This window comes from Microcaecilia unicolor, chromosome 11 (genome assembly GCF_901765095.1).
Source record: "Microcaecilia unicolor chromosome 11, aMicUni1.1, whole genome shotgun sequence".
Taxonomy (NCBI): domain Eukaryota; kingdom Metazoa; phylum Chordata; class Amphibia; order Gymnophiona; family Siphonopidae; genus Microcaecilia; species Microcaecilia unicolor.
This window is the reverse complement of record NC_044041.1, coordinates 133,027,788-133,055,504: the sequence shown is the minus strand read 5'-3', so window position 1 is coordinate 133,055,504 and position 27,717 is coordinate 133,027,788. Positions and strand designations below refer to the sequence as shown.

Below are 27,717 nucleotides of genomic sequence, written 5' to 3'. Positions count from 1 at the left end.
CCTAATGAAGATTTACCATCAGTAGTGGAATTTGATGTAGTGCAGTGTGGTGCAGTAGTAAATGAAAATTTATGGTCTTTAGCGAAATTCAGTGTAATGCAGTATGGTGCGGTGGAAGTAGTTACAGGCCTAGAAGTCAGTAATATAGGTAAGTATTACTATTCAGTATAGTGCAACAGGATGCAGAATAGCATTTAGAGGTCTACAGTCAGCAGGTCTGAAGGCAGCAAGTCTAAAGTCGGCGGCTGCCTGATCAGTTGCGAGTTATTTTCGACCTGTGATGCATTACAAACAGTTAAATACATTAGTAGCTTATGGGAGTTTACAATAACTAGTGCAGTTCAGTAAAATGCAGTGGAATACAGTAGAAGCAATTAAAGGTCAGTACCATGCAGTAGAGGCAGTAGTAATTGATGGGAATTTACCAACGCTAGTATAATTCAATATAATATAGTATGATATAATAGAAGCAGATTAAAGTTCAGTACCATCAATACAGGACCATAGGAGTTGATGAAAAGTTGATGGATTATTCAGTAATCCTTGTTGTAGATACCTTCGATGCAATTGTGTTCCAAAATTGGAAATCAAAGTCAGATGATCATTGTAGATAAGGACTCAGACGTCCTTAATTCAATACCGCGTGTGAGTTGTGGTTCTGTCCGTTGTTCCAATGGTTGGATGTACACATGGTCGCTTGGTCATTTATCTGAGATCATCGGGCTGGATTCGGCGTTAATCAACTTTTGCTTCGTCTATAACCTTTTATCGGCTCGTTTCTTTGGCAGGCGTCCAGTTTACCAGTGCTCTTTTCGTTCGTGTAGATGTGCGAGTGGGCGCCGGGATCTATGGGCTGCGTATGGTTTGGGGCAGAAGGAAGCTGCGTGTGCTCGTGAATCATTGAAGGGTGAATGCCGCGGTCAGCTGGTTGTAGCAGCGTTGCCGTTCATTCCTCTGATGCACCTTCGAGTAACTGATGCTCGGTCAGTGATGTTAGGGTGGGTGCCAGGCCGGCTGGCAATGCTGTGGTTGATGGATCGGGAGGTTCCCGTTGGCTGGTTCTTGTTGGTTCACGGCAGTCCATATGGAGCGGATGGGATCGTTGCAGTTCGATTCCGCTCCTCTGCTGGTGAGTTCAAAGTTGGGAACTGGTGCTAAGGCCAGGCAGGACTGCGTTGTGTTCCTGGGTCTTGGAGGAAGGTTGCGGTCCAGTCGCGATGGCCCGTTTCCGGGGGACGCACGTGGAGAGGCTCGGTCCAACTTCACTACAAGGGTTAAGAAGGTACAAGGCACTTGCCCTTGTAGGTTCCCACGGTAGGTCTGTCGATCGGGCCAGGTGATAGCCGCTGTTGGGTTGTTGGTCTCGGGTCGCACGAGGAAGTCGTGGCTGATCTTTGACGTTCGACAGGGAGTAATCAACTCAGTTGATTAACAAGATATCTAGACAAGTAGGAGATTCCCAGCTCAAGTTTGGCTTCAGGGGCAGGACTGCTTCATCACTGGCCAAAAAAACCTCATTATTTTTATTCTTTATTTATCTTCTTCTTATAAGCAATATTCAGAGCATAGGTTAGCTTAGATTGACTTAGCTTGTCTGTTGCTTCTTCTCCTTCGGGTACATCCTGCACCTTGAATCCCGACCATGACCTACGATGGCCAGCGTTTCGATAACCTGCCTCAGGGTCTAGTGGTCTGCGTTATATCTGTCCAGGGTAACCTTATCCCCTGTGGAGAAGTCACTACTATCTAAAGGATTATCCTTTGTACCATCGCAGAAACATGATCTATTTCAATATAGGGTGGACCTGGAAAGATTTCTACGCAAGCTCCAATTGAAAGTATATTTTGGAGATCAAGAAAATAATATGGAAGACATATATAGAGTGAAATTAAAATCTACATGACATCCTCTAGGTCCCCCTGATCCTACAATTTCGATTTTTAAACTAGTATTAAAAGACCTAGAGAAAATGGAATGTACGGAAATGAACAATTGGTACAACTTGTCGATACAAGAACAAGAAGCAGTATGCAAACTGAAAAATACTCAACTGGTTATTTGTAGGGCCGATAAAGGTGGGGCAGTGGCACTGCAAGATTGTACAAGCTACAAGGAAGAGATCTACTGTCAACTTAACAACACTCTGGAATATATATTACTAGATGCAGATCCTACGGTAAGTTTGAAAACTTGTATATTCCAATTGACGGGAACAGCCTATGCTAGCTGTCTGATCACACAGAAACAGTTTCAGTTTCTCAATCAAGACACTCAAGTGTCCCGGTTTTCTACACTCTACCAAAGGTACATAAGACTTTAGGAAACCCTCCAGGCCGACCTATAGTGTCTGGAAAAGGCTCGGTACTAGAGCCCCTCTCGATATATATTGACACATAACTTCGACCATTGGTACCTCTAGAAAAATCATATATAAAGGATTCAATGCACTTTATGCGGCTACTGGAAGAATGGGAAACATCTTTAGAGGACATCACGCTAGTAACTCTGGATGTAGTATCCCTCTATACATCCATCCCTCAAGTTGAAGCGCTGGAGATTATTGAGCTGTCGTTAAAAGATTGTTATGGAGAGGAACTAACTACATTTGTAGTGAAATTAGCAGCAATAGCAATGAAGAAGAATTATTTCCAGTTTGACGGAAGAAGTTTTCAGCAAGTCTCTGGTGTTGCCATGGGCGCAACCATGGCACCCTCGGTGGCAAATCTGTATGTGTCACGCTTTGAAGAAAAGTCTGTGTATCAATGTATTTTTTTGAAACATGTCAAACTATGGACTAGGTTCATAGATGATGTGTTTCTGTTATGGCAAGCAGATAGTGCAACACTTGACTGTTTTGTTCATTATTTGAACCAATGTCATGGGAACATCAGGTTTACCAGTCAACATGACAAGGAGATGATTAATTACTTGGATGTGAGAGTGATTAAAGAAGCTTTTTCATTCAAGACGACTGTTTTTCGAAAAGATATGGATGTAAATACTCTACTACAATACTCCAGCTGTCATCCAAAATTTCTAAAGGATAGCTTACCGTTCTCACAGATATTATGTTATCGATGTCTCTGTTCAGAGGAACAAGATTTTCGATTCAAAGCTAAAGGTCTAAGTGAACGATTACAGCAGACAGGATATCCAAAAAAAGTAGTTAAGTATGCTTACCATAGGGCAAAACATAACCATCGAAATCTTTTGCTGCACCAGACAGAAATATCACATCAAGATGAGAATGGGATTATGACCTGTATTTTACGCTACAAGAACAAACCTAATAGGGTTTCTAAGATCATTAAAGATCATTGGGGAATTCTACAAACCCTACCAGTGTTTTCAGACACACGGGTAAGGTTTGCATACAGTTGTTCCAGAAACCTTAAAGAATTACTATGTCCTTCTCTGTTACCAACTCAGTTAAGGGAGACGCAGATATACAATGGACACAAGAAGTGTAATGACTGCTGTATGTGCTCCATGATGTTAGAATTAGAGCATTTTATACATCCATGGACGGCTAAGGAATATACTCTGAAGGTGAATACCACTTGCAGATCGGATCATTATATCATATGCCCTTGCAACAAAATATATGTGGGGCAAACAACACGTCCGCTATATGTTCATTTGATAGAACATAAGAGCACAATAAAAACAAAGAAATGCACTTCACCATTAGCTTGTCACTGTGAGTTGCTACAACATACTTTACTCCAGCTTAAGTGTTTTGTGCTACAACAGATAGAGATGTCTCCAAATCGTATTGAAGACAACAGAAAATGTATACTTTTGCAAAGTGAACAGCGCTGGATTTTTCGGTTAAATTCACTAGCTCCTGAAGGATTGAATGGTGCAACTTTTTTTGAAATAACTGGTTCAGTAAATTATGAATGAGAAGAATTAAGAGACACCCCCCCCCCCACCATGGAATAAACTGATTGGTTCATGATAAAAGTAGGGTGCCTGACGTGGTCGGCTATAAAGAGTGGCCGTTTTGTAATATGTTTCCTCTGTTTCACCTGTGCGGAGATACGAAGCTACAGCTGGGTAATGGAGCTGTCTCCGACAGGGCTGGTACAGATTGTAATTGATTTCTCTCTTTCTCATCAGATATAACGCAGACCACTAGACCCTGAGGCAGGTTATCGAAACGCTGGCCATCGTAGGTCGTGGTCGGGATTCAAGGTGCAGGAAGTACCCGAAGGAGAAGAAGCAACAGACAAGCTAAGTCAATCTAAGCTAACCTATGCTCTGAATGTTGCTTATAAGAAGTAGATAAAGAAAAACAAAGAATAAACGTAATGAGGTTTTTTGGCCAATGATGAAGCAGTCCTGCCCCTGAAGTCAAACTTGAGCTGGGGACTTCTTGAGGCCTTTTCCTCTGAAACACCAGAGCACTTTAAACAACAGTGTCATAGTTAGACACGCCAATATTCTACCTATAGAATCTCCTATTTGTCTAGATATTTATATATCTATAAATATACACATATGATTATGTATGTATTTCTGGATAAGTTGTTATGATAAGTCATTATACTGCTTTTATCAATATTGTTTTTAATATTATCAGTATTCTTTGATGCATTATGATGTGGGTTTGATTTTGTCATGGTTTTCTTGCCAATTATGATATTTTTGATATCTTTTTTATATTACTATTAATTATATATATGCATTTTTTAATATTAATTATATTTGTGAATTTCTAATGTATTATGTGGGTATGTTGTTTCTGTCATGTTTTTTCAGCCATTATGATGTTTTTATATATCTTTTATATATAATTTTCATTATTCTTCTTAATGTTCTTCATTTTATTAATTATATTTGTCACTTTGTGTGTGTGTTTTATTATTTTAGCACCTCATGCAGCCCTTCTGGGCGAAACACGGCCTGTGTCAGGCAATATTCTGGTATATGGTACTACTGATGGGGTTTTTGAGTGTCTGCTGATCTGCTGTTTTGTTTTCCAAGATCCCAGAAAAGTACAAAATATTTTATACTGCTTATCCCAGAAATGGTGGATTTCCCCCAACTCCAATTTAATAATGGTCTATGGACTTTTCCTTTAAGAAGCCGTCCAAACCTTTTTAAAACTCTGCTAAGCTAACCGTCTTTACCACATTCTCTGGCAACGAATTCCAGAGCTTAATTACATGTTGAGTGAAGAAACATTTTCTCTGATTCGTTTTAAATTTACTACTTTGTAGCTTCGTCGCATGCCCCCTAGTCCTAGTATTTTTGGAACGTGTAAACAGATGCTTCAAGTCTAACTGTTCAACTCCACTCATTATTTTATAGACCTCAATCATATCTCCCCTCAGCCGCCCTTTCTCCAAGCTGAAGAGCCCTAGCCGGTTAGTCTTTCCTCATAGGGAAGTCGTCCCATCTACCTTATCATTTTCGTCGCCCTTCTCTGCACCTTTTCTAATTCAACTATATATTTTTTTGAGATGCGGCGACCAGAATTGAATACAATATTCGAGATGCTGTCACACCATGGAGCGATACAAAGGCATTATAACGTCCTTATTTTTGTTTTCCATTCCTTTCCTAATAATACCTAACATTCTATTTGCTTTCTTAGCCGCCACAGAACACTGAGCAGAAGGTTTCACGTATCATCAACGACAACACCTAGATCCCTTTCTTGGTCTGTCACTCCTAACGTGGAACCTTGCATGACATAGCTATAATTCGGGTTCCTCCTTCCCATATGCATCACTTTGCACTTGCTCACATTAAAGGTCATCTGCCATTTAGACGCCCAGTCTCCCAAGGTCCTCTTGTAATTTTTCACAATCCTCCAGCGATTTAACCAATTTGAATAACTTTGTGTCGTCAGCAAATGTAATTACCTCACTAGTTACTCCCATCTCTAGGTCATTTATAAATATGTTAAAAAGCAGCAATCCCAGCACAGACCCCTGGGGAACCCCACTAACTACACCATTGATAATACTGACCATTTAACCCTACTCTCTGTTTTTTATCCTTTAACCAGTTTTTAATCCACAATAGAACACTACCTCCTATCCCATGACTCTCCAATTTCCTCTGGAGTCTTTCATGAGGTACTTTGTCAAACGCCTTCTGAAAATCCAGATACACAATATCAACTGACTCACCTTTATCCACATGTTTGTTCACCCCTTCAAAGAAATGTAATAGATTGGTGAGGCAAGATTTCCCTTCACTAAAGCAATGTTGACTTTGTCTCATTAATCCATGCTTTTGAATATGCTCTGTAATTTTGTTCTTTATAATAGTCTCTACCATTTTGCCCAACACCGACATCAGACTCACAGGTCTAATTTTCCAGATCTCCTCTGGAACCTTTTTTAAAAAACAAATCAGCGTTACATTGGCCAATTCCGGTACAACGCTCGATTTTAAGGATAAATTACATATTACTAACAATAGCGCCGCAAGTTCATTTTTCAGTTCTATCAGTACTCTGGGTTGAATACCATCTGGTCCAGGAGATTTGCTACTCTTCAATTTGTAGAACTGCCCCATTACATCCTCCAGGTTTACAGAGAATTTGTTCAGTTTCTCCGACTCGTCAGCTTCAAATACCATTTCTAGCACTGGTATCTCTCCCAAATCTTCCTCGGTGAAGACCAAAGCAAAGAATTAATTTAATCTCTCCGCTATAGCTTTGTCTTCCCTGATAGCCCCTTTTACCTCTCGGTCATCTAGCGGTCCAACCGATTCTTTTCCCAGCTTCCTGCTTTTAATATACCTAAAAATATTTTTACTATGTGTTTTTGCCTCCAACGCAATCTTTTTCTCGAAGTCCCTCTTAGCCTATCAGCGCTTTGCATTTGACTTGACATTCCTTATGCTGTTTCTTATTAATTTTCAGTTGGTTCCTTCTTCCTTTTTCTGAAGAATTTTCTTTTAGCTCTAATAGCTTCCTTCACCTCACTTTTTAACCATGCCGGCTGGTCTTCAGTCCTCCTTTTTTAATAAGTGGAATATATTTAGCCTGGGCTTCCAGGATGGTGTCTTTTAACAGCATCCATGCCTGATGTAAATTTCTGACCCTCGCAGCCGCTCCTTTAAGTTTTTTTTTCACCGCTCTTCTCATTTTATCATAGTCTCCTTTTTTTTAAAGTTAAACACTAACGTATTTGATTTCCTAAGTATACTACTTCAAAGCTAATATCAAATCCAATCATATTATGATCACTGTTATCAAGCGGCCCCAGCACCATTATCTCCCACACCAGATCATGTGATCCACTAAGGACTAGGTCTAGAATTTTTCCTTCTCTCGTCGGCTCCTGTACCAGCTGCTCCATAAAGCTCTCCTTGATTTCATCAAGGAATTTTACCTCCCTAGTGTGCTCTGATGTTACATTTACCCAGTCAATATCAGGGTAATTGAAATCACGGTAGTACACTCCTATCACTATCCTTTTCCCCTTTACACATGAAATTTCAATCCATAGTGATTCCAAGATGCATTCTGTTTCCTGCAGAATTTTCAATCAATTTGAATCAATGCTCTCCTTAATATACGCTACCCCTCCACCAATTTGATCAACCCTATCACTATGATATAATTTGTACCCTGGTATGACAGTGTCCCACTGGTTATCCTCCTTCCACCAGGTCTCAGAGATGCCTAGTATATCTAATTTTTCATTTAGTGCAATATATTCTAACTCTTATTTCTTAGGCTTCTGGCATTCGCATAGAGACATTACAAACTATGTTTGTTGTTCCTATTTACATCATGCTCAGTACTTGACATTAATAATTTGTATTCTTTTGTCTGAAATTTATTTTTATTTAAGGACACCTGATCTACTACAGTCTCTTTTGCAACCTCACTATCAGGATACCCCCGTTTTGGTGATATCTTTGAAAAATACCTTAACCTAAACCATGCGCTTTTGAGCAAATGTCGGTCTTCCCCCAGTTTCTAGTTTAAAAACTGCTCTCTCTCTCTTTTTTAAATGCCGATGCCAGCAGCCTGGTCCCACCCTGGTTAAGGTGGAGCCCATCCTTTCAGAATAAGCTCCCCCTTCCCCAGACTGTTGCCCAGTTCCTAACAAATCTAAAACCCTCCTCCCTGCACCATCGTCTCATCCACGCATTGAGACTTCGGAGCTCTGCCTGTCTCTTGGGCCCTGCACATGGAATGGGTAGCATTTCAGAAAATGCTACCCTAGAGGATCTGGATTTGAGCTTTCTACTTAAGAGCCTAAATTTGGCTTCCAGAACCTCTCTCCCACATTTTCCTATGTCATTGGTACCCACATGTACCAAGACAGCCGACTCCTCCCCAGCACTATCTAAAATTCTATCTAGGTGACGCATGAGGTCTGCCACCTTCACACCAGGCAGGCAAGTCACCAGGCGATCCTCACGTCCACCAGCCACCCAGCTATTTATATGCCTAATGATCGAATCACCAACTACTACAGCTGTCCTAACCTTTCCCTCCTGGGCAGCACTTGGAGACATATCCTCGGTGTGAGAGGACTGTACATCCCCTGGTGGGCAGGTCCTGGCTACAGGAGTACTTCCTACTTCACCAGGGTGATGCTGTCCTTCTAGGAGACCTTTCTCCTCCAAGGTAACACAGGGGCTACCAAACTGGAGGTGGGACTTCTCTTCAACATCCCTGTAGGACTCCTCTAGGTCAGTGGTGTAGCCAGAAAGCAATTTTTGGGTGGGCCAACAAGTCAGATGGGGTGGGCACCAGGGTTGCCAACTTTTTTGAAATTGAAAAACTTGCCACCTGATACCCCACCCCATGCTCCAGCTCTACTCCACTCCCAATAACTTCAATAAGGGTAGCAGTGCAGGCTTCAGGGGGAAGTACAAGAGATTGCACTGTTCCGCCTCCATTGAGCCTCGGGTCCCTAACACACATACTTAGCCTGTATAGCAAGACCAAACACTTTTCAACATATCTTTCCAGTTACACGCTATAGAAATGATCCCAGAAAGTATAGTCTAGTATTAAAGGCAAATAAATTCTGCATCCACAGAACCCCCTGTCCCTCCCCCAATGGGTACAGAGCAGAGTTAGGACATTTCTCCATAAAACTCACTGTAATCTCAACAGCCGCCATATAGTAAATTAAACAATCTTTAAAACAAAATGTCACTCATAACCTAATGCAAATCTACAATGCCAGCACTAACTTCCAAAAAAAGGATCCTATCTATGAAAAAGGCATTGCCCTACATATTACAGTGGGGCCGTAAAATATCAATACATCTATTGGGAAAACTAAACAAACCAAACTTACTACAGAAGGCTACATAGAAAATTCATGCTAACAGAATACCTCGATCACACACATGGAATAAAAATGCCAAATATAGAATAATTGACTAAAATGTATAAACATAAATATAACCAAAACCCCAAAAAGCCAAAACTTGCATGTAATACAATGCCAGAGATACAGAAAGAAATGCATTTCCTCCTGTGCAAAATATAAACATAGTACGTGCCAGGGATGGTGTTGGAGTGCAACTAGAGCAATTGCTCTTGGTCCCCTGGCGGCCTGGCCAGAGAGAGCCACAAGCATGATGGAAGCTGAAGTCAGTGCAGTCTGGTGATGGGCTTTGGGGTTCCCTCCCAAATTTATGGCCTGGGCTCCAGCCATGTCTAACACCAGCTCTGGCAAGATGTACATTCCAAATGTGACACATTTTAATCACAAAATTGAAAAAATATGATTTTTTTCTACCTTTTGATGTCTGGTTATTTTATTTTTCAAATCAGCTTGGTTCTAGTCTCTGGTTTCTGCTTTCTTCTGTCTTAATTCACTTACCAGGGTCTCCTGTCTATTTGTCATTTCTTCTCTCTCCATGTCCACCATCCATCTCCCATCTCTGTGTCCCTATAGTTCCTTGTCCAGTATCTCCAGTATGTTCAAATTCCTGCATCCATCACCACCCTTCTATCCCCTACCCCTGTGTCCAGCATCACCCCTTGTGTCCCTATGCCCTCACATGCCCAGTATCTCCCTTTTGAGTTCCTATTGTCCCCTATGTCTAGTATCTCTCCCCTGTGACCATATACCCCTCCCTCCAAGTGTCCAGTATAGCCTCTCTATTCTCACATTCCCCCCTCTCTGTCAGGTATTACCCCTCTGTGTTCATATGTTATTCCAATACAGCATCTCACGTCTGTTTCTGTATCTCCCCTTTCTTCCTCACTCACACCAATGTCTCTCTCTGCTCTCCGATCCCACCTATCCAGCTACTCTGCTTCTCTCTTCCAGCTTTTGGCTCTTTCTCCCACTGTGGGTTAAACAATTTGTCTCCCTCTTCCTTCATCCCCTTGATCTGCCATCTCTCTCCCTTCCCTCTAATCTCTCCTCCTGGTACAGCACCTCTCTCCCTTCCCTCAAGCCTCCCCTGCAGGCCTTCCCTCCAGCCTCTAGCCCCCTCCCCACAGGTCCAGCACCTCTCTCCCTTCCTTCCAGCCTGCCCCCCTTGCAGGTCTAACAACTCTCTTCCTTTCCTCCAGCCCCCCAGCCTCCCTCCCTTGCAGGTCCAGCACCTCTCATCCTTCCCTCCATCTTCCTCCCCCCCTTTCAGGTCCAGCATCTCTCTCCCTTGCCTCCAGCCAGCCAGCCACCCCCCATTGCAGGTCCAGAATTTCCCTTCCTTCCAGCTAGCCACCACCCCCCTTTGCAGATCCAAAACTCTCTCCCTACCCTCCAAGCAGCAACCTCTCCCCTTGCAGGTCCCAAACCTTTCTCCCTTCCCTTCAGCCAGCCATCGTCCCCTTTTTGCAGGTCCAGAATCTCTCTCCCTTTTCTCCAGCCCACCCCCCCCCCCCCCACTTTTGAAGGTCCAGAACCTCTCTCCAATCCCTTCCCTATGGCCTCAAGCCCCCCCCACCTCCCACCCCCACGCAGGTGAAGCCACTGTCTCCCAGCCCGTCCCTCTCCCACCCTACAGGTACAGCCACTCACTCCGTTTTCCTCCCTCACTATCGCTGATCACAGATGAAGAGACCTGCTCCAGAGCCTTCCCTGCCACGATCAGCTCTCTTCAGCGCAACTTCCTGTTTCCCAGAGGGCAGATTGTGGCAGAGGGAAGGCTCTGGAGTGCTCAGCGAATCACTGCTGGCCCCGCCCTTAATTTAAATGGATGCTTACGGCAGGGGTGAGGGAGGGGAAAGAGAAAAGAAGACTCAAGTGAAGCTGCGGTTGCGATCGCGGTTTTGATCCATTATTTTTGGGTGGGCCTTGGGCGGAAATGGGTGGGCCTGGGCCCACCCAGGCCCACCCGTGGCTACGCCCCTGCTCTAGGTACCTCTCTGTCTCCCTCAGCTCCACCAAGTCTGCTACTCTACCTCAAGAGAACGGACCCATTCTCTGAGAGCTAGAGCTCTTTGCATCGGGCACACACATATAACTGCTCACCAACTGGGAGATAATCATACATGTGATACTCAATGCAAAAGACTGGATAGCACCCCTCTCGCTGCTGGACTGCTGACTCCATCTTAGTATTTTTTAGTTTTTCCGTAATTTAAAACTTGCTAAAGTATTAAGGATATTAGCCTAATATAAAAATGTCTTTTAGTTTATATGGTATATTGTGAGATTTATTTAGTGTTTCCTTCTTAGATGGTAATGAAATATATTTAAAACTTTATAAGAGAACTCCTTGCTTGTTATCCTAATTACAATAACTGACTATAAATGAAGAGTTGTCCTAGGGGTGTGTGGGTGGGAAGACTAAACTAGATCCTGCAGTGCCTGCTAAAGGCTGTTAATGCTGTGGTACGAAGTTCAAGTTTTAAAACTAAGGGGGAAAGACTATGGAGATTAGTTGATAAAATTTGCTTTTTTAAATATTTTTGTTCTGCCTATCACTAACCTACAATTCCTCCTTTAAACCCATAAGTTCCCAAAGCAAAATAGTGTTCACTTACCAGAGAAATGTCCTCTTCTCTCAGAACTTCTTAGAAAGAAAGTTCAGTGGGACCTTTCCTCTTTATATAGTTTTGAATCTAAGGGGCCTTTTTTAAACAGGCTCTTTGAAGCTAACTCAGCAACCTATGCAAATATTAACACCTAATTGAGGTCACTGGAGGTGCTACCTCTCCAGCAACCAAAGAACAGAAAATAATTTACATACCTCTGCTGGGAAACTGAGCAGGTCAGGGGTTGCACAGCCCCTTATACAGGTGTCACTACTCACTCATTAGTTCTCAGTCTCCCTCTGCTGGAAGGCATGCATATTACCCACTCATCAGATATGGTATGGAGCAGACGATAAGGAAGCAGCACCCAGGGGCGTAGCCAGACTTCGGCGAGTGCATAGCCCGAGGTGAGGGAGCACATTTTTGCCCCTCCCGGCTCCGCCCCCCCCCCGCCCTCCCGCCGCCGACCCTCTCAACTCCCCCCTCCTGCCGCCAACCAACCCAGCTGATCTGCAAGGCTTCGTTCTGTGAGTCTGACGTCCTGCACATACAACATGCAGGATGTCAGAAACAGAAGGAAGCCTTTTGCGAGAAGAGGACCTCGGCTGGCGGGGGATGGGTCCCCCGTCAGCAAAGGCAGGCAACGGCAGGTCGGCGGCGGGAGGGGGGTCAGGCGGGTCATTGTCAGGGGGGGTCCAGGGCCAAATCTACGGGGGCCCAGGCCCCCTGTAGCTATGCCACTGGCAGCACCTAGATTTAGGCGCAGTATATAGAATACACTTAGTTGCTATCCTAGTGCCTATAACTACGCGCACCCATTTACTCCAACGAAAACGTGGTGTAAATGCTAGTGTGTAGATTTACGCAGACTGGGCCATATTCTATACCATAAGTACATAAGTATTGCCATACTGGGAAAGACAAAAGGTCCATCGAGCCCAGCATCCTGTTTCCAACAGTGGCCAATCCAGGTCACAAATACCTGGCAAGATCCCAAAAATGTACAAAACGTTTTATACTTCTTATCCCAGAAATAGTGGATTTTCCCCAAGTTCATTTAATAATGGTCTATGGACTTTTCCTTTAGGAAGCCGTCCAAACCTTTTTTAAACTCCACTAAGCTAACCGCCTTTACTACATTCTCTGGCAATGAATTCCAGAGTTTAATTACACGTTGAGTGAAGAAAACTTTTCTCCGATTCGTTTTAAATTTACTACATTGTAGCTTCATCGCATGCCCCCTAGTCCTAGTATTTTTGGAAAGCGTGAACAGACGCTTCACATCTACGCGTTCAACTCCACTCATTATTTTATAGACCTCTATCATATCTCCCCTCAGCCGCCTTTTCTCCAAGCTGAAGAGCCTTAGCCGCTTTAGCCTTTCCTCATAGGGAAGTCGTCCCATCCCCTTTATCATTTTGTCGCCCTTCTCTGCACCTTTTCTAATTCCACTATATCTTTTTTGACATGCGGTGACCAAAATTGAACACAATATTCGAGGTGCGGTCGCACCAGGGAGCGATACAAAAGGCATTATAACATCCTCATTTTTGTTTTCCATTCCTTTCCTAATAATACCTAACATTCTATTTGCTTTCTTAGCCGCAGCAGCACACTGAGCAGAAGGTTTCAATGTATAATCAACGACGACACCTAGATCCCTTTCTTGGTCTGTGACTCCTAACGTGGAACCTTGCATGACGTAGCTATAATTCGGGTTCCTCTTTCCCACATGCATCACTTTGCACTTGCTCACATTAAACGTCATCTGCCATTTAGATGCCCAGTCTCCCAGGGTCCTCTTGTAATTTTTCACAATCCTCCCGCGATTTAACGACTTTGAATAAATTTCAGAACGCTCACAAAACACCCATTTCCTCGCCCATAACCACGCCCCTTTTGCCTGCACACATTAAAAGTTAGGCACACTGCATTACAGAATGCGCTTAGCAAGTCATGCACGTAAAATCTAATTATTAGCAATTAGTGCTCATTATTGCTTGTTCAGAAGCTGTTATCAATCTTTTTAGCTTGTCAAGCCAATTAAGTTACGCGCATTGTTATAGAATAGGCTTGGATTTCCATACGGATCTCTAGGCACGCGCTATATAGAATCCAGGGGAATATGGGTAACACTGCCCTCCAGGGAGTAGAATGGATCAGTCAAATGATGACCATCCTCTGGAAGCCACTAAGCTCAGTCCTAACTCTACCAGCGTGAACCTTCAGAAGGCTGTTAACATGGTGGATCTTATCTGAATCTGATGAATCATCCTAAATAAAAGTGTACCATCTGCTAGAGACAGAAATACTGGGCTAGCTTCCTTGCGGCAGCTTCCTTAATGGGGGAAGCTAAGTAAACAAAGAGATTTATTTTTTCTGGCTCCATATGCTAGTGGTGGGGGGGGGGGGGGGGGGGGGGAGACAGTAAATAACCCATATCTTTGGACTGGTTTAGCAAAGAGGTTTTAAATCCAGTCAGGTTTTTAGAATAGCCACAGTGAACATGGATGAGATTTAAGGTAAAATTATGTATAATCATACCTGATAATTTTCTTTCCATTAATCATAGCTGATCAATCCATAGACTGGTGGGTTGTGTCCATCTACCAGCAGGTGGAGATAGAGAGCAAACTTTTGCCTCCCTATATGTGGTCATGTGCTGCCGGAAACTCCTCAGTATGTCGATATCAAAGCTCCATCCGCAGGACTCAGCACTTAGAGAATTACACCCACGAAGGGACACTCTGCCCAGCTCACCACCGCCGAAACGGGGAGGGGAATTGACCCAGCTCATCCCCACACAGTGGGGGAGGGGGATCCGTCCAGCTCATCCCCGCGGGGCGGGGGAGGGACACCACACCCGCCGATGCGGGGGATCTGGCTTATCCTGCAACCGCAACCGCGGGAGGAGCTGACTGACCCTAACACCGCCGAAGCGGGAGGGGTACAAAGCTGCCCTACAGCCGCACGAAGCGGGAGGGAGTGCCGGCAGAATTTTAAGTCTCAATCCAGCCCCGTAAAACGGAGGGGAGAGGAATGCAGCAGCTCACTGTAACACAAACTCGTCTTAACTCTTGAAGAATCCAAGTGAAAAAACTTGAACACGAAGTCTTTCTGAAGTAACTGAAGACTAAACTTGAACCTGAAATGCAACCAGAATAAAAACAGTACAGATATCTGGGAGGGGCTATGGATTGATCAGCTATGATTAATGGAAAGAAAATTATCAGGTATGATTATACATAATTTTACCTTCCATATCATCAAGCTGATCAATCCATAGACTGGTGGGATGTACCGAAGCAGTACTCACCCAGGGCGGGACATTGAAATCCCTGACCTCAACACTGAAGCTCCAAACCGGGCCTCCGCCCGTGCAGCCACAGTCAAACGGTAATGCTTGGAGAATGTATGAGCCGAAGCCCAAGTTGCCAGCCTTGCATATCTCTTCCAAGGAGACGGATCCGGCCTCTGCCATCGAGGCCGCCTGATCTCTCGTGGAGTGAGCCTTCAGCTGGATAGGCCGGCACCTTCCCCCGCGGCCACATAAGCCGCTGCAATGGCTTCCTTGACCCATCTTGCCACTGTAGGCTTAGCAGCCTGCAGACCCTTACGAGGACCTGCAAACAGGACAAACAGATGATCCGATTTCCGGAAATCATTGGTCACTTCCAAGTATCTGATGATGACTCGTCTCACATCCAGATATTTAAGAGCAGAGTACTCCTCTGGGTAATCCTCCCTACGAAAGGAAGGGAGACAGAGCTGCTGATTCACATGGAAGCGAGAAACAATCTTGGGCAGGAAGGAAGGCACTGTGCGAATAGTCACTCCTGCCTCAGTGAACTGCAGAAAAGGCTCTCGACATGAGAGCGCCTGGAGCTCGGAAACTCTTCTGGCTGAAGTGATAGCCACCAAAAAGACTGCTTTCAACGTCAGGTCTTTCAGAGATGCCCTCGACAAGGGTTCAAAAGGCGGCTTCTGCAATGCTCTTAGTACCAGGTTGAGATTCCACGCAGGCACCATTGAGTGCAGAGGAGGGCGCAGGTGATTAACTCCCTTGAGAAAGCGCACCACATCTGGCTGCGAAGCCAGGGAAGCACCCTTCAGGCGGCCCCTGAAGCAAGCCAGAGCCGCTACCTGGACTTTAGGGAACTGAGCGACAGGCCTTTCTCCAGACCTTCTTGCAGGAACGCCAACACTGAAGAAATTGGAGCAGTGAAGGGAGAAAGTGAGCCTGCTTCACACCACGCTGCAAAGATACGCCAAACCCTGGCGTAAGCAGTAGAAGTAGAGCGCTTCCTCGCTCTCAGCATAGTGGCGATGACCTTGTCTGAGAAGCCCTTCTTCCTCAGACGCTGCCGCTCAATAGCCAGGCCGTAAGACCAAAGGGGGAGGGATCCTCCATCACCACGGGACCCTGATGTAACAGGCCCTGCTCCACTGGCAGCCGCAGAGGATCGTCGACTGAGAGCCTGATCAAGTCCGCATACCAGGGACGCCTGGGCCAATCCGGACCCACCAGGATTACCCTGCCGGGATGCTTTGCCACCCGGTCTAGCACCCTGCCCAACATGGGCCAGGGCGGGAACACATAGAGAAGCTCTTGTGTCGGCCACTGTTGGAGAAGAGCATCTACTCCCAGGGATCGAGGGTCCCGTCCTCTGCTGAAAAAGCGCGGCACTTGGCAATTGGCCGATGACGCCATCAGATCTAGGCTCGGCTGGCCCCAGCGCTTCGTGATGTCCAAGAACGCCTGAGCAGATAGCTGCCACTCTCCGGGCTCCAGGTATGGCGACTGAGAAAGTCCGCCTTGACATTCATGACTCCGGCAATGTGGGCCGCTGAAAGCTGCTCCAGGTTCGCTTTCCGCCCACTGGCAAAGATTCATAGCCTCCTTGGCTAGAGGGGCGCTCTTGGTACCTCCCTGGCGGTTGACATAGGCCACAGCCGTGGCATTGTCCGACAGGACCCGTACAGGCTTCAACACCAGTACCGGGATGAACTCCAAAAGCGCCAACCGAATGGCTCTAGGAGGTTGATAGACCACTTTGCCTCTGCAGGAGACCAGAGCCCCTGCGCTGTCCTTCCCAAGCAGTGGGCTCCCCAGCCCGACAACGAGGCGTCCGTCGTGACGACAATCCACTCTGGGGTCACCAGAGGCATTCCCGCAGACAACTTGTCTGTCTGCATCCACCAGCTCAGCGCCTTGCGCACTGCTGGGTCAAGGGAAGGCGCACAGCATAATCCTCCGACATCGGAGTCCAGCGCTGCAGCAAGAGTGTTGAAGTGGTCTCATATGAGCCCTGGCCCAGGGCACTACTTCCATCGTGGCCGTCATAGAGCCCAACAGCTGCACATAGTCCCAAGCCCGAAGTTGGAGAGGCTACTAGGAACTGGTCCACCTGAGCCTGAAAGTTTGACAATCCGATTGTCTGGCAGGAACACTCTGCCCACTTGGGTGTCGAATCGAACTCCCAGGTACTCCAGGGACTGAGTCGGGCGCAGCTGGCTCTTCTCCCAGTTGATGATCCATCCCAGGGAGCTCAAAAGAGCAACTACCCGGTCCACAGCTTTGCCGCACTCTGCATAAGAGGGGGCTCGGATCAACCAGTCGTCCAGATAAGGATGGACTTGTACCCCTTCCTTTCGTAGGAAGGCCGCGATGACCACCATTACTTTGGAAAAGGTCCGCGAGCAGTAGCCAACCCGAAAGGGAGGGCTCTGAACTGGAAGTGTCGTCCCAGGACTGCAAAACGCAGAAAGCGTTGATGAGGAGGCCAGATGGGAATATGCAGGTACGCTTCCTTGATGTCCAAGGATGCAAGGAACTCTCCTGCCTTCACTGCCGCTATAACAGAGCGGAGAGTCTCCATGTGAAAGTGCCGCACTTTCAAGGCCCGATTGACCCCTTTGAGGTCGAGGATAGGCCGGACAGAACCTCCTTTCTTTGGTACCACATAGTAAATGGAGTAACGTCCCTTGCCAAGCTGACTTTCTGGCACCGGAACGACCGCGCCCAGGCGGATCAGATTGTCCAAGGTCTGCTGCACTGCCACAGCTTTGCCAGGAGACTTGCAGGGAGAGAGTACAAACCCGTCTTTTAAGGGTCGGCAGAACTCTAGTTTGTAGCCGTCTCTGATGACTTCCAGCACCCATGCGTCTGAAGTTATTGTGGTCCACTCGCCCAGAAACGAGGACAGCCGTCCTCCAATCTGCACTGGGGCGTGGACCAAGACCCCCTCATTGGGTACGAGACCCTGGGGGAGGACCGGAGGGAGCACCTCCGGGACGGCGGTCTCTGCGAAAGGAATGCTGCTTGGGGGAGAAATTCCTCTTGAAGGAAGAGGGGGCAAAGGAACCCGACTTGCCCGGGCGGTACCGACGGGCTTCCTGCAACCGTCCTCTGGAGGTACCGGGACGAGTACTAGCCCGAGCCCTGACCTCTGGTAATTTCTTGCCCTTAGACGTGCCGAGATCGGTCACGATTTTGTCCAGCGACCCCAAAGAGCAGCTTGCCTTTAAAAGGCAACCTAGCCAGGCGGGATTTAGAGGCGTGGTCAGCAGACCAATGTTTCAGCCAAAGCCACCGCCGCGCAGAGATTGTCTGAGCCATGCCTTTCGCTGAGGCCCTCAAGACATCATACAGCAAGTCTGCCAAATAGGCTAAGCCCGATTCCAGGGCCGGCCAATCAGCCCTCAAGGAATGATCCGAGGGGGAAGCCCGCTGCACCATAGTCAGGCACGCCCTGGCCACATAGCCGCAAACTGAGGCCTGCAAACTTAAAGCCGCTGCCTCAAAGGACGACCTTAAGGCCGCCTCCAATCTTCTGTCTTGGGCGTCCTTTAGGGCCGTGCCACCTTCCACCGGCAACGCCGTTTTCTTAGTCACCGCAGTGATTAAAGAATCCACGGTAGGCCACAGATAGGCCTCACGTTCACTCACAGCCAAAGGATAGAGGCGGGACATAGCCCTAGCCACTTTAAGGCTCGCTTCTGGGACATCCCATTGAGCCGAAATTAAGGTGTGCATGGCATCATGCACGTGGAAGGTTCTAGGCGGGCGCTTCGTCCCCAGCATAATGGCAGAGCCAACAGGGGCTGAGGGAGAGACGTCCTCCGGAGAGGAAATCCTCAAAGTGTCCATGGCCTGTAACAACAGGTTGGGCAAATCCTCTGGGCTAAAAAGCCGCGCTGCAGAGGGGTCATCCGCTCCATCCGAGCAGGGATCCGTCTCCTCCAAGGAATCCGCAAAGGACCGTTGGGAAACCTCAGACACGCTGCCCTCATCTACATCGGAGGAGACAAATTCCTCCAAGGCCTGGGAATCAACCCGAGGGCGTTTACCTCTGGGAACCTCAACCTCTTTACCAGACGAGGGAGCAGGGGCAGCGTTGTGCATGAGGAAGGCCTGATGCAGCAGCAAAACAAACTCGGGGGAGAAAACCCCCCAGACTGTGCACTTCCGCAGCCTGGGCAACAGCCCTAGACGCACCCTCAACCGGCGCTCGCAATAGCGGGGGAGAGACATGCTGCGCATCCAAAATGGCGTCCGGTCGCGAAACTCCGTGAAGGAGCCGCGCGGGAAGAACGGCTCTTAACTTTAGCCGCTTCTGTGCCGTCGCCCAAATTAAGGGCGTTCATGGCATTAATGTCTCCAACCTCAAGGGCGGCCCAAGAAGAAGCCGTCCGAGCCGCGTGGCCGGCCAAGATGGCGGAGGCGAGGAGCGGGCGTTTATGGCGGGAAAAACCGCCACGCCGGAGGAAGGACCGGGACATTCATCGGTCACGAAACTGTCACCCACAAGGGCGAATCAGGCTTTAAGACCCCCGCATCCCCTCTAGAAGCGCTCAAGCGACCCGGGGAGCGGACCCTTTGCGCCCTCGCCCTCCGACGCCATATGCCACGAGGAGAAGAATCGGGGAACCCCCTGCCCGCTATAAAAAGGTAAAAATTACCTGCTGTCCGCTCCGAGTTGTAACGACCTGGTGTCCCAGTGAGTAGCTGCAAATAGACGCTTAAATAAACGTCGAAATAAACGCCTTTAAGGACGTTCAAAATTTTTTTTTTTTTTTTAACGGAGCCAGCGGGAGGGGGGAGAAAAGGAGGGACCTGGCACCACCAGGTTTGCACTTGCTCAAAAGAGCCCTCAACCCCCAGGCACTCAACAAAACCTAAAAATTAGGCTTGGAGGCCTAGCCAGAGCTGCTGCTGTGTGTGACCACCACCTGCTGAGATAGAGAACATACTGAGGATGTTCCGGCAGCACATGACCACATATAGGGAGGCAAAGTTGCTCTCTATCTCCACCTGCTGGTAGATGGACACAACCCACAGTCTATGATTGATCAGCTTGATGATATGGAAATCTCTCTTATGCATGTTCACTGTGGGTATCCCAAAAACCTGACTGTCTGAGTGTGTCCTAAGGACTGGGTTGAGAACCCCTGGTTTAGCAGGTCAAAAACCCACATCATGTAGGTCTAGAGAGCAGTCTAACCAGAGGCAATAACATAAGTGAGTATTTTGGCAGTATAAATAGCTAACTAATTCAGATATTTGCTGGTGAACCTGGCTGTGGGGTAGAAATGGTGGCTTTATTATGCCGGGTTTATAGTGAAGTAGTATACTGTTTCAGGAATAGGAATGGGTTAAACTTTGCTGATGGGCCAAGGATTATGGTAATATTGTTTTACATGTTTATGTATTTATAATGTATATTTTTGAATGTTTCATTTGTATATTTTTCATATTGTAAACAGTATTGGGTAGTCCTTTGATAAACCAGAAAGTCTACATATAAAGTCCAGACTAGACTATAAGTGACCATCGTGAATTTTCCTTGAGAAGTAATTTGTTCAGGGCTTTGTAATTCAAAAACGAATTTAACCTCCAGTTTTCTTTAGATTAGGAAGTATTCTGAATAAAATAGCCTTTCCTCTGATGGAGTAGACTTATCTCTTAGCCTGGATCAGAGTTGCACAATAAATTCCTTTTTAAATACATTTTAATTTTTTTTTTTTGTGGGGGGGGGGGGGGGGGGGGGGGGGGGGTGGAGTTTCTTGCAAGGCAGTTTGAAAACTAACATGTTACAGAGGGAAAAAATAAAGGCAGTGGAATTGTCTAAAACAGTCTTCAATATATTGGAGGGCACAATGTGGCTTCCGAGAAGTGCATCTTCCTCTCTAGTTATAGATATGGCTAAGCAGCAGTGATTAATACACTCACATTTTATCCTCGATGCAATATACCGCTGAGAGCAGTGTTTTGTTCGGGTGCCTCACTCGTGCCACCTTCTGCACTGTTGTTTCCGCAGACCTGCAAACAAGATGAGAGGGCCAGGTTTTAGGAAATGAGGCAATGTACCACTGACACGAAGCAGAAAAAGGAGGTGGAAAGTCCCCACGAAAGAATAAAGACAAAGAGAACATGCCCCAGAAAGCACGAAATTACTGAACCAAAGTTCTTCTGACAACTTATACTTTATAACCGGCACCATCTACTATTCTGGGAACTTTACAAGAATGCAGAGCACAGGGAGTAGCTATGATCACAGGACACTTCTAAGTACGGCCAAAAGAGACGAGGGATGGCGAGAATATCCTTTAATAGTGAATAAGATACAGTAGATAAGACAACACGGCACTGTGTTTGTGGCGAACGCCTGCCTCAGGAGTCTGAATATGGAGATCACTTGTAGATGCAGCTAAAAAGTAAGCAAACCAAATCAAGCCTTGAAGGCTAATGAATGGGAAACATACAAGTTGCGTGGCTAAAGGTCCAAACAAAGCTTGGAGTGGAATAGATTCCGACATGGACCAAACATGAAAATCACTGTGTTTACCATTCATTAGCCTTTTTAAAGGCTTGATTTGGTTTGCTTACTCTTTAAGCTGCATCTACAAGTGATCTCCATATACAGACTCCTGAGGCAGGCGTTGTTTGCTGAAACATTGTGCCGTGTCGAGTCTTATCTACTGTATCTTATTCACTATTAACCCTAGAACGCATGACGTTAAAAATATACATATTAACGTCATGGGGGCAGGCCCCCATGCACATAATGTAGAAAAACACACTTAAATAACTTTCACAAGTTTATTTCAAAATTGCTCAATAAAATATGAATAGTGGACAACATTTTAATTATAATTTTTCACAGAAAACACCAAAAAATCTTTTTTTTCCCAAATTTCACGCAAAGACATGAAAACATACAAAAATGCATAGAAATATATAGCAAACTAGCTGCAGCTACATTTTTATTCTAACTTTCTTTTCTATTATATTAGTCTTCCAAACAATTCTGACATGTTATTTTTTCAGAAGAGTGTTCTTTGCAAACAGTTTCCTTACAAGTGGAACAATATCGCTCAGTTTTCCTCTCTATGTTTCTTGGACACATGAAACAACGCTTTCGTTTTCTTTCTCCTGGCTCTGGAGTAATCTGAAACTGTACGCCACACCGTTTCATTGCTTCTTTAGTTTTCTTTGGCAAGCATTTCAAGTCGCTTCGCTCTATCATGTGAGGTATTACAAGTTCATGACAAAGGTCCTTCAAGAATAAGCGTCTCCTGTCCTTCCTCTGTGCATGAAATTCAGGATGAGTTTCTGTATAAATAATGAATGAATTTAGGGCTGCTACATCAAGCATATTTGAAAATAGTACTACAGGCCATCGTTTGTTTGCCTCTTACACGAATATTCTCCCACCATCTCATCCATTTTATCTACACCTCCTTTGTTGCATTGTAATGCAGGATGATTTCTGGTTTCAATTTTTGGTTATTGCTGTCAACACTGCAATCGTGATGCATGGTACTGAGTAAAATTACAGATTTCTCCTTCTTTGCCTTGTAAGATACCAAAGTCGCTTTGTTATTGAATCCAAAGACACTCTCATAAAGTGCTCGCTGACGATTGTGTTTGAGTGCTGCTGGAATTTCTCATCTGTTTTGCTTTATAGTACCAACAAGTGTAATAGCTTTTGCAAGCAGAAAATTGCCTAGTTCAACATTGGTGAAATAATGTCCATGGTGATGTTTCTACCTGAATTGAATATTGGAACAGCAAGAGTTTTGACTATTTCAGACCCCAGATCCTTCTGTACTGGTGCACCAACCTCTTTGCCACAGTAGATTACACCATTTATGCCATGATAATTTGCAGAATCACACATCCAGAAGATTTTTATACCGTACTTGGCTGGCTTGCTGGGCATGTATTGTATGAATTTGCAGCGTCCTCTGAACGGTACAAGTTGCTCATCTACAGTAACATTAGTACTAGGATTGTAATGTTTTGTGCAATTTTTGATAAATATGTTCCAGATATAACTGATAGGGGCTAATTTGTCTGTTTCAAACCTCGCTGCACGAGTTCGCTTATCATCAAAGCGAATGATCCTTCTAATTTCCTCATATCTGCCCACTGACATTGTCGCCTTATAGTGTGGATCAGAAAGTGGGTCCAGAAATAATTCTCGTATTGGGACATCATACGATTTTTGACTCCCTGCCAGCAGGAAAAGTCCAATATATGCATAAAGTTCCTCTTTTGAGATATTTTTCCAGGACTTATTTTTTGCTGAAGCGATACGTCTTCCTTCTAGGTTTGAACATAATAGGACCTCTTCTGCAATATTGTCAGAAAAATAAGTACAGAATACATCTTTAGGGGTAAAGTAACTGGGACTTCCCACAGCTCCTTGAGCCTGTCTCACAATATTGTGTATTGGAGTACGTCCGACTAATGTAGGATTACTGTCCCAAAAACATTCGTTTTGGATGTTCTACTTATCACTTCTTGAGGATCCACTAGATTCACTTCTTCATCATCAGAAGAATCACTGGATGAGGATGTTTGATTAGCTGGTGGCAGATATTCTTCATCAGACAAAGATAGTTCACTTTCATCATCGCTTTGAAACATAATCGCTTCAATCTCTTGGTCAGTCAGACACTTGGAGGAAGACTGTGCCATTGCTGACTAGATGTTAGAAAATGAAACAGATTTCCTCTCAACAGCTTATCTTATCACAGGTCCTTCAGCAATTAGCTCACAGTGTATACTGTCCTCAGTGTTCAGAGGACCTGAGGTGATGTCATGGCCTTATCACTCCCTCCAAAATCACATGACATCCTCACATGTTATTATCCACACCCTGGCCCCTCCACCAGCATTACTGAGTACAAATAAAGTAACTTGAGACACAAACACTTCTGAGAACATGATAAAAACAGCGGGGGCCTAAAAGGCCCCCAATTCGTACAGATGTAGTTTTCACCAAACAAGCATTGTTACACCATAATGCCTATGAAAAAAAATTATATGAACAACTGGATATTATCAACAATGACATACTTGAGTAATACCTTGAGTTTCAAAATTCTAACTAAAGTAATTTTGCAGATAATAGCAAAAATGTAAGCATGGGGGCCTAAAAGGCCCCCAATATGCGTTCTAGGGTTAAAAGTTATTCTCTCCATCTCTCGTCTCCTTGGCCGTACTTAGAAGTGTCCTGCTGATAAGGCTACTCCCTTGTCTCGTAGCAGATTCAGTTTCTCTACTTTTGTGGTTGCTGGTTTACAAGAATAACATTCATAATTAAACCCACATAATGACTAAAACAAACACTCCAATAATACATAAAACAATCCTTACACAATCATTACAGATCAAAATCATCCAGCTTCAAACAGTTTGTTGGAAAAAAAAAAAGCCTATGAGAAAAGGCTAAAGCGGCAAGGCCTCTTCAGCTTGGAGAAAAGGCGGCTGAGGGGAGATTTGATAGAGGTCTATAAAATAATGAGTGGAGTGGAACGGGTAGAAGTGAAGCATCTGTTTACGCTTTCCAAAAATACTAGGACTAGGGGGGCATGCGATGAAGCTACAAAGTAGTAAATTTAAAACTAATCGGAGAAAATTTTTCTTCACTCAACATGAGTTTAAAAAAGGTTTGGACAGCTTCATAAAGGAAAAGTCCATAGACCATTATTAAATTGAACTTGGGGAAAATCCACTATTTCTGGGATAAGCAGTATAAAATATTTTGTACTTTTCTGGCATCATGCCAGGTATTTGTGATCTGGATTGACCACTGTTGGAAACAGGATGCTGGGCTTGATGGACCACTGGTCTACATAAGTATACAGTATTGCCATACTGGAAAAGACCAAAGGTCCATCGAGCCCAGCATCCTGTTTCCAACAGTGGCCAATCCAGGTCACAAATACCCGGCAAGATCCCAAAAATGTACAAAACATTTTATACTGCTTATTTCAGAAAGCGAGGTTACTAACCTGTAGCAGGTATTCTCAGAGGACAGCAGGCTGATTGTTCTCACGATTGGGTGACGTCCACGGCCGCCCCCAGGATTGGAAGATCTTCCTAGCAACAGAAGTTTGCTAGCTCTCGCGTGATCTGTGTGCATTGCGCATACGCGACTGTCTTCCCGCCTGAACGCGAGCATGCTCGTCAGTCCAGTAGAAAGCAAAAGACAAGGGAAGACACAACTCCAAAGGGGAGAAGGGCGGGTATGTGAGAACAATCAGCCTGCTGTCCTCGGAGAATACCTGCTACAGGTTAGTAACCTCGCTTTCTCAGAGGACAAGCAGGTTGCTTGTTCTCACGATTGGGGTATCCCTAGCCCCCAGGCTCACTCAAAACAACAAACATTGGTCAATTGGGCCTCGCAACGGCGAGGACATAACTGAGATTGACCTAAATAGAACCAACTAACTGAGAGTGCAGCCTGGAACAGAATAAAAATGGGCCTAGGGGGGTGGAGTTGGATTCTAAACCCCAAACAGATTCTGCCGCACCAACTGCCCGAACCGACTGTCGCGTCGGGTATCCTGCTGTACACAGTAATGAGATGTGAATGTGTGGACAGATGACCACGTCGCAGCCTTGCAAATCTCTTCGATAGTGGCTGACTTTAAGTGGGCCACTGACGCTGCCATGGCTCTAACACTATGAGCCGTGACATGACCCTCAAGAGTCAGCCCAGCTTGGGCATAAGTGAAGGAAATGCAATCTGCTAGCCAATTTGAAATGGTGCGTTTCCCGACAGCCACTCCCCTTCTGTTGGGATCAAAAGAAACAAACATTTGGGCGGGCTTGTCCGCTCCAGATAGAAGGCCAATGCTCGCTTGCAGACCAATGTGTGCAACTGATGTTCAGCAGGGCGGGTATGAGGCCAGGGAAAGAATGTTGGCAAGACAATTGACTGGTTCAGATGGAACTCCGACACCACCTTTGGCAAGAACTTAGGGTGAGTGCGGAGGACTACTCTGTTATGATGAAATTTGGTATAAGGAGCATGAGCTACTAAGGCCTGAAGCTCACTGACTCTATGAGCTGAAGTGACCGCCACCAAGAAAATAACCTTCCAGGTCAAGTACTTCAGATGGCAGGAATTCAGTGACTCAAAAGGAGCTTTCATCAGATGGGTGAGAACGACGTTGAGATCCCATGACACCGTAGGAGGTTTGACAGGGGGCTTTGACAAAAGCAAACCTCACATGGAGCGAACAACTAAAGGCTGTCCAGAGATAGGCTTACCCTCTACACGATAATGGAAAGCACTAACTGCACTAAGATGGACCCTTACAGAGTTGGTCTTGAGACCAGACTCTGACAAGCGCAGAAGGTATTCAAGCAGGGTCTGTGTGTAGGACAAGAGCGAGGATCTAGGGCCTTGCTATCACACCAGACGGCAAACCTCCTCCATTTAAAAGACTAACACCTCTTTGTGGAATCTTTCCTGGAAGCAAGACTCGGGAGACACCCTCAGAAAGACTCAAGGAGGCGAAATCTACGCCCTCAACATCCAGGCCGTGAGAGCCAGCGACTGGAGGGTGGGATGCAGAAGTGCCCCCTCGGTCTGAGTGATGAGGGTCAGAAAACACTCCAATCTCCATGGTTGTTCGGAGGACAACTCCAGAAGAAGAGGGAACCAAATCTGACGTGGCCAAAAGGACGCAATCAGAATCATGGTTCCGCGGTCTTGCTGTAGTTTCATCAAAGTCTTCCCCACCAGAGGTATGGGAGGATATGCATACAGAAGGCCTGACCCCCAATGTAGGAGAAAGGCATCCGAGGCTAGCCTGTCGTAGGCCTGAAGTCTGGAACAGAACTGAGGAACCTTGTGATTGATCCACCGAGGGGGTGCCCCACGCTCGGAAGATCTTGCGGACAACTGTCACTCAAGAGGTTGCATTATCCTGCTCAACCTGTCGGCCAGACTTGTTTACGCCTGCCAGATACATGGCCTGGAGAAACATGCCGTGACGGCGGGCCCAAAGCCATTTCTGGACGGCTTCCCAACACAGGGGGCGAGATCCGGTGCCCCCCTGCTTGTTGACACAGTACATGGAGAAAAGATGGCTGAGGGGAGATATATTAAGAGGTCTATAAAATAACAGGTAGATGTGAATTGCTTGTTTACTCTTTCCAAAAACACTAGGACTAGGGCACGCGATGAAGCTACAAAGTAGTAAATTTAAAACGAATCAGAGAAAATATTTCTTCAATTAATGTGTAATTAAACTCATTGCCAGAGAATGTAGTAAAAGCAGTTATCTTAGCAGGGTTTAAAAAAAGGTTTTGATGGCTTCCTAAAGAAAAACTCCATAGACCATTATTAAAATGGACTTGGGGAAAATCCACTGCTTATTTCTAGAACATGCAGCATAAAATGTACTGTTTTCTGATCTCGCCAGGTACTTGTGACCTGGATTGGCCACTGTTGGAAAAGGGATGCTGGGCTTGATGGACCTT

The 27,717-nt window shown here is 45.6% G+C and overlaps 1 protein-coding gene across 1 annotated transcript in view; it reads right to left on the bottom strand.

Annotated features, from left to right (window-relative positions):
• SART1 (spliceosome associated factor 1, recruiter of U4/U6.U5 tri-snRNP) overlaps positions 1-27,717 on the bottom strand; it is a 244,084-nt gene that overhangs the window by 17,401 nt on the left and 198,966 nt on the right. The window contains exon 16 of the mRNA XM_030219089.1: positions 21,163-21,252. Coding sequence (XP_030074949.1) covers positions 21,163-21,252 — 90 coding nt within the window. The remainder of the gene's footprint in view (positions 1-21,162; positions 21,253-27,717) is intronic.